Below are 12,242 nucleotides of genomic sequence, written 5' to 3' on the forward strand. Positions count from 1 at the left end.
AGTATGTAAACATGCCAAGGTGTAAAACAGGATTTTCCACTCTCTATCCCCAGAAGAACCACTTACAGTACTGGGGTAGATAAGTTATTTTTCCAGTCACACTAAATTATAACATATTGGTCAATATTTACGTAAATACCACTTTCACACCTCAGGAGGGAGATTCTAAGGTAGAAATGAAATTAAACCATAATGCATGACTAACAGAGCATGTATGTTATCACTCAAGTGTTTATTGTTACTCTCAAAATGCAAACATTTTATCAAACTTTTTGATACACAATGAAAGACACACGGCAGGCAAATTCCATATCTTATATTTCCACAAATTAATTTTTTAGAGGTGTATTAGATGTGAAAGAATTGGCAAAAACATCAGTAGCATTAAAAGCAACATCAGTGTCATACTTTAATGCATATCAGTGCATAATAAGCCAACCTCATGGTAAATATCCTACATAATCTCTAATTTTATATAGCATGATCAGATGTAAAAAATATATGCAACAATTAAAAAATGTCTGTAAATAATATTAACTTGGCATCACTAACTTGAACACACTTTTTATCATGGGATAAGTTAATGCATATGAGACCCAACAGCAAAAACATGACACTATTTGGCTTAAAATGTAAACTATTTACAATTGAAAAATAGGGGCTGTTTGTGGGGTCCCACACTTCTCTGGCGCAATAATTGTGTATGTACCTTTTGTACAACTATAACATGGGAAACATTGGCCTACTCAGCTATGAATTTGATCAAGAATGGACCATCTCAGAAAGAAAAGCTAGATCAAAGATACAGAAAGATTTTCTCACCTGAACAATTAATACATCACCCACCACAGTCACAGATTTATAAATGTATCATATCAAGGATTAAATACCAGCTGGTAATCGTAATAAAGGCCATGGCGCCAGTAAAAACTAAAAGCATTATAAAACAGTAGTGTTAACAAACAATCGGTAGACTAATTCATGAATAATTTCATTTCAGACCAGCAGACAGCACCAATCCCTCTGTCTCTCCCTTGATTGTTGTTTCATTGACTAAAAAGAAAACATCTCTTTTAAACCCACAGTGACTTGGCTGCACTGTATGTTATCAAGCAGATGTGAGGTTGATTTTCTAAGCTATAGTACTGGTCTCAACATATTTCTCAGTGACAGAGGTTTTCTTCTCTTGTACCACGGCAGTGTGGCTGCTGCTACGTGGTGCAGCCTTGGGCATGGGTGTGGTGCTGATTGTGACAGCAGCTGCAGAGGCCTGGGTTTTACCCCATCGAGCCACACAGAGAGCTGGAGGTCAAGGAGGAAGCACCACTCTGACCTCTCACCTCTACACTATGACCACTGACCTTTAACCCCTGGACCGAGGAAGAGGTGGAGGACGACCCCTGGCCTCTCTGCAGGGTGACCTGGGGTGCCCATAAGCCTACACCGCCCCCTACTGCCGAGGCTGGTCCAGACCCGCTCTCAACAACCAGCACTTTCCTAGAACCCTGCAAGAAACTTCCCCCTGGCGAGAGATTGCCTCCTCCGATCATGGTCTGCCCTGCCCCCTGTAGAATCTGGCCTCCCTGCGTAATGGTTTTGCTCGTCTCTGTAATAACGTGACCTCCCCCAGTAATAGTTTGGCCGGCTCCCTGTAAGAACTGGCCTCCGCCCATAAAGAACTGGCCTCCCCCACCACCACCCACCCCCACCTGCCTCTCTACTAGCAGCATACCCTGAGGACCATGGAGCCCTCCTACTTGCACCATCCCCTGACTGGTCCCTACCCCCACCTGGCCTACCGCCTGCTGGGCATGGACATAACCACTTCCCCCTCTCTGCTCCACCAGCAACAACTGGGGCTGAGGCTCCATCATGTACATGGTGGGGGCAGCGGCATAGTACATGGTGGGCTGCTGGGTGAGGAGGGTCTGGCTGGGGATCACCACGTTCTCCTGGATGTGAACCCTGGGGATGGTGGCCGATCCCTGGGCCCGAGTAATCAGGCTCTCCTGTAGGGGGATGGAGGAGGTGGAGGTGGTGACTGAGGTGTTCAGGGTATTGACATTGAGAGCAGTATTTCTGCTGACGTCTGTGTGAGTGGATATGATAGGACTAGGACTAGGGGGTGAGACAGACACATTGACAGTCTCCGCCTCCATAGCTATCGACCCCTGGCAGATCTGGGCCAGGGTCTTGAACTTGGGCTCCAGGTCGTTGAGGAAGTCCAGGTCGTCATCGGCCCCCATGAGGCTGCAGCAGCCCACAGACCCTACCGGTGACCCCTGACCTTCATAGTCGTAAATCAGCAGGGCATCTCGCTGTTGGTCGTTCTGCGCAGCATGATTGGCCTTCTGCAAAGGTCATATGATAGGGACAGATATATTAAGACAATGACACATTGAATCAAAATGGCTACAATAACACTTCCCCTCAAGTCCTATGTCAAAGGAGTAATCCAAGAAGTTGGATGATCTAAGATACTCACTGCAGAGTAGTACTCCTCTAGGACTTCCTCAGAGAGCGCGATCCCGTCGTAAGCACCAGCTCGGTATCTGGAGAACAATGAGTGTTCATGATGTTCTGTCCTGGTTTCTCCGCCCATGCCGTAGTCCACCTCTAATCTGCCATTGGGCTTGTGGATGCCATGGTACTGGTGGTGCGCTCCTGTGAACATTGAGGACGAGGGGAAGCCGTCCCCTGAGATGACTCCTGCTTCTCCTCTTCCTACCGCCCCTACTCCTCCTATGAATCCCGTATTTCCCCCGGACTTGACTACATTCACAGTTCCCATCTCCACAGGAACGTTCAGGAGAGGAACTTCCTGTGAGTGGGAATGCGTGGGTCAATCAGAGGAGGGAATTTCAGAGCAATTCAAACTTCAACTTGAGCAATAACAGAACATAACATGTATTTCCAAAGATCATTCTTATTCACTACCTCTAGAATATTTTGATGTCATCCATTGGCAGTGCCATTATGTATAAAATACCTTGTCTTCTCCTTGTCCTTCAGTGTGATATGCAATCAGGTGTTCTTTAGTGTCAAACGGGATGGCCTTAAAGTCTCCAATGGCCGCCGCTCCTCCACATAGACAGAACAGCAGCAGGAGAGGCACCACTGTAAACCCACATTCCACATTTCAACTCATGGACACAAGACAAAAGCACAAGACATGTTGCTAGGCGAGAGGCCTGGATGCCTTCCCACTGGGCACAGATGTCAATTCAACGTCTATTCCATGTTGGTTCCACGTCAAACAATGTTGATTCAACTAGTGTGTGCCCTGTGGTTTGTCAGAAAGACCTGTTGTGGACATGACCCATCAATTACTTGTCTTGGCCATCTTACTAATCACTCAAAGCATGCTGAAACAGGTCTAGTTAGTGAGCATTACGAAGCAGTCTCTCCTTCCTAGATTCTTTTCAAGTAGTCAGTCTGAGGAAGCCAATGAGTATGAAGATAACAGAGGGCCTACTCACGCAGCAACAGCAGGAGGCCCAGGAGGAGCAGTAGGACGGCAGGCGCTCCTAACGTGACGTCCTTGCCCGTCAACCGGTCGAAACAGACCTTATTGACCTCATCACAGGTGCACACAATCACGTTCAGAATCTGGACATCAGCACAGCCCTTCCCCTGCTGGTCATGGATCTCCACAGCAACCTTGTAGTGACCTGGCCACAGGTGGGCATGGTCTCGTAAAATGGTAGTGGTGGCTTAAAGGAACATGAAAGAGAGAAAATAAAAATAAATTGTACAAATCGTAAAATCTAATCTATCAACCAATTCCATGCAAACATACAACAAGATATAATTTAAGTTCAGTTTAAGACCGCACGTTCTAAAGCAATTTCAATCAGGCTCAACAAAATAACTCCAAAACAGCCCCTTGGTGAGAAGCTTGTCATATTGTCTATCTGCTTCCTAAATGCCAAACCTCAAAGTCCTCGACTAGGCCTGTTACCATTGAGGTGCTCCACCATCCACTTCTGTTTGCTGTCCTCCTGAATCACTCTGAACTTGAAAGGAGCTCCGTTGGGGAAGGCATCCCCGTCCACAGCCGTGATGTACACAGCGGTATCCCCCAGACACATGGTTGTAGTCGTAGCTGTCAGCGTGGGACAGTGGTCGTTAAAGTCTTCCACCTGGATGGCTATTGTCCCTGTGGCTGTTTTGGATGGCAGATCTGGACACCAAAAGAAAATACATAATTAGATACAGACTTGACTTATTCTCTTTTAGCTCCTCGTGGCGCAAAGGTCCTAGAGTGCATCTCCAACTACGACTGTTCTAGGCAGATATCTTGACTTCATTCCATATCTTACAGAATGGCATTAGGACCAATTGAATATTACTATGGGTACTTGCCGGTTGTGATGGCTATTATCTTGGCGTAGTATGTTCCATTGACCAGGTATTTGGACTCCCGATCAGGCAGTTTGTTCAGCTTGATCTCTGCTGTCTTTTCATCGATGATCAGCCAGTGGTCTACGTCGTATAATTTGGCATACCTGAGAAAATTATCATGACAATGGCACACGATTAGGATGAACTAAATGATCCTTTAGTATGATGGAGATTAACATAACATCACATAACATCACATCATATCACATAATCTTCACTCCAATAAAACAATATGAAAACATCTGGCACCTCACCTAACATTGGTAGCGATCTGTAACGTGTCGCTGTCGATGGCTGCATAGGTAGTGATAACCTTGTTAATGGTGACCGTGCTGGAGTCCTCAGAGATGGTCACCACTTTAACCGTTGGCTTGAATTTGGGGCCCTCTTTCTGGTTGATCACGTTGATCTTGATGGGGTAAGTCTTACCACCGCCCGTGATACCTCCTCCTATAACCCCTCCTCCTCCTATGGATCCACTCGTAGAGGAGGAGCCAAAGTAGTACTCTGCTTTGTTGGAAACACGTATGGCAAGGTTGAGCACTTTCAGCTCCTCATAGTCCAGTGCCTTTAGATTCAAACAACAGGGGAAAACAGTAGAATCAGTCAAGTGATACAAACAATGTTGGAATAAGGTGAGAAGAGTAGTTACAACCCACTGGGCACAGACGTAATTTCAACGTCTAGTTTTGATGTACATTTGGTTGAGCTGTCAACTAACGTGAAATTAACAAAACATTTCACCATGCCATTGGATTTAGGTTAAAAGTTCTGTGAAAAAATAGGAAATTCCCTTACGTTGATGACTTTTTGCAAATCCAATCAGTTTTCCATGTTGATTCAATGTCATCACATTGCATTTCTTTGTTGAAATGACGTGGAAACAACGTTGATTCAACTAGTTTTTGCCCAGTGGGAAGACACTGAGGCTGGAATTCAATCTAAAAGAAAATGTTCTTTGTGATTCCATTCAATTCCAGCCTGAGTCAATCACAGCCCATACCTTGGTTATCATTATAATGCCTTCGTTGGTCTTAGCGTCTGTAGTGATGTTGAAGTAGCCAGCCTCGTTGCCTGTGATGATGGTGAACACAGCCAGCCAGTTCTCAGTGTACATCAGATCCAGATCAGTGGCTTTGATCCTCAGTACTTCCACATTGACTGTGTTCTCCTCCACACTGCCCTCGTACTGCAAACACACATACCCAGGAACATATTGCAGTGAATTCGGGGAGTCCAGCAACTGTCAACCCAACACCTTAGCCATTACGCCAAGAGATCTGAACCTCTTGCCGAGGCCGCTAGGTGTTGGGTCGCTACAATATAATAAATAGAATAACCCCATTATGCTGAATAGAAAATAGAAAAGTAGTAGAGATTTTGTTCTTACAGATTCTTTCTCCAGGGTGGGGATGTTGTCGTTGATGTCCAGGATTTTAATCACAACTTCTGCTGTTCCTGAGTTTCCTCCGAATGCTCCGTTCATGTCTGATCCTTTTACAGTCAGGGTGTAGGTGTCTTGAGTCTAGACAACCAGGAAATACAATGGAGCTTACAGTTACTTACAGTTACTCAAATATTGCCAAAATGGCCTCTGAAAGTGTCAACGCATACCGTGCTATGCTCACATAGATGCACAGTGTACTGTATAATAGTATACCAAGGCATCTCTCTCACCTCTCTGTCCAGTGTAGTCTGGCGAACCAGGATCTCTCCAGTCTGGTAGTTGATGGCGAACATCCTATCTGAAGCACTCTTTTCCACTATGCTGTAGTAAATCTGAGAGTGTAGAGTGTTCACTTCATCCGCATCTGTGGCAATCACTTTCATGACAACGGTTTCTGGAATTGACCAAGGGGAAGGTTTACTTGTGCAGTATACCAGTACTATACTGTAGTATTATTACTATTTATTTTACTACTACTACTAGTACTACTAATACTACTAATACTACTACTACTTTGATTACTACTACTACTACTGTATCACTACTGTCACTATTCTACTGATTACACTGGTACTAGCAATACTAGTACAACAGCTGCTACAACTTCAACCATTACCACTACTCTGACTACTAACTCTCATCAAGTTTGATAGAAACATATACAATAGTTAGAAACTACATGCCTGCAGCACTTGACTCATTAACGGATCCAGATTGGCCAAAAATGAACACCGGTGAGCAGTCATTCTGGTCCTCAACCAAAATATGCAGGTCAATGTCCTTCTCTGCACGGTCTCCATTGTTGTACTTCGCTACTCCAAGTAACTAAAAGAGGCCATGATAGAACAACATATTTGTTATTAATTTCTTACATTTTGAGCACAAGCATTCCACACCTTGGATTACGTTTTAGTGGGAAGCTTACATGGTAGGAAGCGGTCTCCTCTCTGTCCAGAATGCCGTTGATTCTGACAAGGCCTGTATCTGAGATGACGGTGAATAAGTTCAGGGGGTATTGGTCTGCACCGATCCCGGTCAGTGAGTACGTCACACGCGACTTGTACTGCTCATCAGAACGAATCTGGCACAGACACACATTCCAATCAGCCATTACATTTTACATTTTAGTCATTTAGCAGATGCTCTTATCCAGAGCGACTTACAGTTAGTGAGTGCATACATTTTTCATACTGCCCCCCCCGTGGGAATCGAACCCACAACCCTGGCGTTGCAAGCGCCATGCTCTACCAACTGAGCTACAGGAGGCCTAAATAGCCATGATAGTAAAACACCATTGTTATTGTAATAGTATTCATATAACAGCCTCATTTGTCCAAAGAAACATGCAGTAACATGAGACGCCTATCGAACACTTCACAGTCTATATTTATACAGATGGATTATGGTCACCAATGAATGACCCTAAATGCAGATACAATGTGTTGTAAGCATCGGTGAATAGCTAGGTTGTACAACACTATAATTTATTTATTTATTTTCAATATAGCTTTCATGTCAAGGTATAGGTATTAAACTATTAACAAGTAATAAAATAAATACAAATAAAGATGTATGTGTTGTGAGCAAGCTGCTCAGAGATACAGCCCAATGTGTGGTCACGCGTATAGTACAGTCATTCTGGCTGAGGAATGGTTCAGGCTAAAAACAAAACATGAAGTCTCTCAACAAATATTGTTGTATGCCTGCTTTTCTAGAACTCAAACATAAAATGTATTTATCAAACTCATCTCATTCTCTGAGCAAGTGTATTAGTATAAAATAATTGAAATAAAAAAATGTTTGCATACAATATAGTTCAGTATTTGTATTATTCATTTTATACAGTATTTTTTGCTCATCTTTATGAAGGGTGCCAATAATTTCAGACCTGACTGTATGTCATGCGCAGACAAAGTCATGGTCTTATGGTTGTCAGAAACATCTGAACCACTCCATGAGTTTGACTACGAGATGAGATCATACCTTTGCGATGTACTCCTTGTTTCTGTAATCTACATTCTCCTTCAACTTCTTAGGAGGAATAATCCATTCTCTCTTCTGTCTTCTCAGCTTCAGCCCACCGCTTTCTGCTGCCACCACCCGTATAAACTACAGAGAAAAACACAACCAATAACATTGACTCATCATTAAATACTAATGTAATAACACTGTAATACCAATGTATCTCTTCTAAATCACTCAACACTGTAGAAGTTGTACAGTATCTTATATTTTCTAGCACAGTAGTTATAGCTAAATGCAATTGAGTGTGCTGTACACAGATCCATGTCATGATTGTTTCCTCAGTGTCTGTTCCACTTTGTACAGATTAATGGATATAGGCCTAAAGTGTGTGGTTTCTTGCCAAGCCAAATTATAATTGCATGTTTAGGCCTATTCATATTGAAAAACTGACATGCATACTTACAATTTACAATTATATAGCCTTAGGCTATTAGGCCAAGTAGTTTTCGTTCACTATCACTACACCTACTAAAGGAAGCTGTATCTATTCAGTTTCTGAGAAGAAAAAAAATATATTCTGTATGCTGAGCACCAATGAAAATATCTCACAAATTATTTTCACAACATTTAAAGGAGAAAGTTGTAATAGTGATATCACTGTCGATAGTGGGTGTCAGTATATATTTAAAAAAAAATCTGAGCTAGATTTTTTGCGAGCAGTTCTTTCACTGACATTGACCAGATGTGGTCTGACTTTCTGTAGGCTATGACTCCCTGAACACCATTACGCAGCTAAACAGTTTTTCTTCTAATGTTGTCCATAGTCGTTGTCACTTGCACGCAAACAATGAAATAGGAATTGCAATTAAATCACGGGATATAGAGTAAACACTCTCTTCATGTAGGCTTAAAATGGTAAATGAATTCGAGATATATGCTGTATTGTCGACATTGACGCTTAAATCTACCTGAGGAGTGCCACACCTCAAAGGAGAGATCTGCTTTAAATGTTAGGGTATATAGTTATAAACACCTGTTACGATATGAAAAGTATTATTCTTTACTTACCGTTAGTATGAACGGCAACAATAAAACAACAGTGGCTACACGGGCCATTGCAATTAGGTACGACGTTCCCCTCTTGAAGTATAACGTTAACGCTTTTAATCCGCGGTTAGTATTTTCTATTGTGCATTGGACTTTGACCTCTTCGAAGGTGTAGACACAACTTTTCTGAGATGATACTACAGACTGCAAAAGGCGGCGCCTCGACGAGTTTCACCACAGCACATAGGCTGATTACAGAAGCGCCAGTCGAGGCAAAGCTAGAAAGGGAAGATTTGTGCACAGTCCTGACAGGGAAAGCTATTATTATTGTGTTGAAAATGAAATATAAACTATTACAATCTCATGTAAAAAAAAACACATCACAACATATTGACTAAAATTGCGTTGATTTCTTTAGTAGTCCAACAGCTGCAGATAATGCATTCAGTCATTAATATTCTCTGAAATGTTAGGACACCATCTTGTGTCCAGTGCTTTCTCATTCAGATGTAAAACCTCGATCAGGGATGTGAGATTCCCAAACCTCAGTTTCTGCTAGGAAGGACTGCACTCATAGAACGAGAAAGACACTCCTGATGTTTACATTTCTAACACTCTTTACCCTGGTAATAAGTTGATTAACCTAGTTAAATATTATTGCAGTGTCCCTGTCTGTGTGTGTGTGAGAGAGAGCGAGAGAGCGAGAGAGACAGACAGGCAGACAGGCAGACAGACAGGGACAGACCAAGAGAGACAGAGTACTGACAACAGAAAACAATTCCACTTTTGCATATGTTGCCAAATTACAAGGAACTACTTAATGGTCTTTAGGGAGTAGGAGGTAGGGTGGGAGATTTCAGTGCAGTCTGTCTTCATACAGTAAAAGTCCATCAGGTCCCTTTATTACACATTTTTTGCAGTCAGAGTGCAGTATAACTGCAGTACACTGTAGAATAACTGTAGTTAGAGTGCAGTATAACTGCAATTCAACTACTGTACACTGCAGTTATTCTGCAATTACTGCGTCCAAAATACTAGAGTCGGCTGCAGTTACTGCACTTTTACTGCAGTTTCAAAAATGCAACCTTCTTTTGTAAGGGGTGGGTTGCACAGAGACACGGATGCCAGGGATGTTAGAATCACAACAAAGTGAGAACCTAAGGGGAGGGTGGCAAGGGTGAGGGTGGGTTTGATTATTCAATGTTTTTCCTTAATGTGCCTCTGGTCAGGCCCGGTGCTGGCCATTCTGCCGCCCTAGGCTAGACCAAAAAATTGCAGCCCTCCTATACCCCCGCAAATCTAGAATAGTCCCAGTAAGCAAAATTACTTTGAAAATACATTTAAAATATGTATTTTCCAGACGTTGAATTTTTATTTTATGTTCTGATTGAAAGGTGAAAATACTAATTTTCTGGACGTTGAAATCAGGTTAATGTTCGGTTCTGAATGAAAGTTGAAAATACGTATTTTACGGACATTGAAAATACGTATTTTCCGGACGTTGAAGTCAGGTTCATTTTCAGTTCTGAATGAAGGTTGAAAATACTTATTTTGCTGACATTGAAATGACGTATTTTAGGGATGTTGAAATCAGGTTCATTTTCGGTTCTGAATGAAAGTTAAAAAGATGTCCTTTCTAGATGTCTATTTTTGGACCAAATCAAGGCCAAATGAAGTTGCTCATTGTTTAAACAAATTAGATCTAATTAATATGAGAAATCGTTGCTAGTGGTTCTGATTTGGCAGAATTGATCAATTATTATTTTACGAGTGGTCTTGCTGGTGCGGTCCGGAACGGCCTTGATTTCAACATCCACGGATGTATATTTTTGGTCCGGTCCAAACTAAATATGAACCAATCATAGACGTCTAGACTCATCTCCGGTCTGGACCGGACCAAAAATCTACATCCGTGGATGTTGAAATCAAGGCCGGTCCGGACCGCACCAGCAAGACCACTCGTAAATTAATAATTGATCAATTCTGCCAAATCAGAACCACTAGCAACGTTTCTCATATTAATTAGATCTAATTTGTTTAAACAATGAGCAACTTCACTACCTGAAAAGGCTGCCATCCTGATGATTGACAGCTGTCAATTTGGAAGTTGATGTCTTCATTTTTCGGACACGTGCAGCGGGGTGACGTGCAGCGGGATGTGCACCTGAATACTTTAACCATCTTCACAAGGTGCGGATGCGGGCAGTTTCTCCACGATTGCATTTCATTTAAAATATTTATAGATTATAGTTTAACTGAGATAAAGGACATCATATAATCCGCTGCCTATGCTTTGATCATTGGGAGGAGGCAGTCAAATGCAGGAACATTTAATGTGAATTAGGACAGCGTGACTGACCTGTCTCTCACTTCTAATGTTTTAAGAATAGGGTAGGCTATCGTTTTAACATGAAGTAGGGTACAAAATCTTCATCACTGTTTGTCTTTTGATCACTGTCTGTCAATTCCATTTCATTTCGGCCAACTGAATTGATTTAGCTTTCAGTTAGGCTAGGAAAGCAATCTCGGATAAACTCCCGCATCCGCATCAACATTATAATGATATGGAAAATTAGAATCAATCTGCGTGTGATAGGTGATTTGAAGGAGTCATGCGCAAGAGGGTAAATCACAGAATACAGAGTTTATTCCGTAGTACAGAGTTACGCTGGATTACGTCAAACAGTCCAGTGCGCAAAACAGGCGCACTGGAACAAAACAGGCACACAGGGAAAATATACCCCGGCAAATACTAAATACGTAGCTCAACCGAGCTACTCTCTCCTCACATTAAACATTCACCCACAAGGACAAGGGGGGCAGAGGGAACACGTATACATGTAATGAGGGGATATGAACCAGGTGTGTGTAATAGACAAGACAAAACAAATGGAATGATGAGATATGGAGCGGCAGTGGTTAGAAGGCCGGTGACGACGAACACCGAAGCCTGCCCGAACAAGGAGAGGAGGCAGCTTCGGAGGAAGTCGTGACACTGCGCTTTGGTCTGTTGATACATAGCCTAGTTGTACTATAAATAATCAATATTTTAACACTAGTTATTGCAAGGAACTGGCTACTAGCCTAAGCCAACACGGGAGCTGTCAGTTGGCTAGCCAGGCACCGAATGTGAACAGTTTCACTTTTGCTAGCATGTCAAAACAACTAAACTGACCAATTTAAGACTTGTGAACACATACTAAGTAAAGGGTTCAAAGTATCTGATTCATTACAAATTTCAATTTCCATGAAAAAGTCATTTATACTCTATGGGCATTTTATGGGAATTTTGCCAACTATGGGTGGCAGCGACATCCGACAGGTTCTTCTGGTCCGCCACACATATGCCACTGGTTGAGAGATATTGTAGTTGTTTTTG

The 12,242-nt window shown here is 42.4% G+C and overlaps 1 protein-coding gene across 1 annotated transcript; it reads right to left on the minus strand.

Moving 5' to 3' along the window:
- Positions 1–213: 213 nt before the first annotated feature.
- Positions 214–9,295, minus strand: LOC121580999 (cadherin-4). The gene is made up of 14 exons (XM_041896277.2): positions 8,885–9,295; positions 7,835–7,960; positions 6,777–6,932; positions 6,535–6,676; positions 6,082–6,245; positions 5,795–5,929; positions 5,408–5,593; positions 4,659–4,972; positions 4,366–4,508; positions 3,962–4,183; positions 3,480–3,713; positions 2,990–3,117; positions 2,486–2,821; positions 214–2,351 (listed from the first exon to the last, which is right to left on the minus strand). The coding sequence occupies exons 1-14, from the start codon at positions 8,930–8,932 to the stop codon at positions 1,278–1,280; spliced, it is 3,408 nt and encodes a 1,135-aa protein (XP_041752211.1). The 5' UTR covers positions 8,933–9,295; the 3' UTR covers positions 214–1,277.
- Positions 9,296–12,242: the final 2,947 nt, after the last annotated feature.

The sequence above is a fragment of the Coregonus clupeaformis genome, chromosome 14, assembly GCF_020615455.1.
Source record: "Coregonus clupeaformis isolate EN_2021a chromosome 14, ASM2061545v1, whole genome shotgun sequence".
Lineage (NCBI taxonomy): Eukaryota > Metazoa > Chordata > Actinopteri > Salmoniformes > Salmonidae > Coregonus > Coregonus clupeaformis.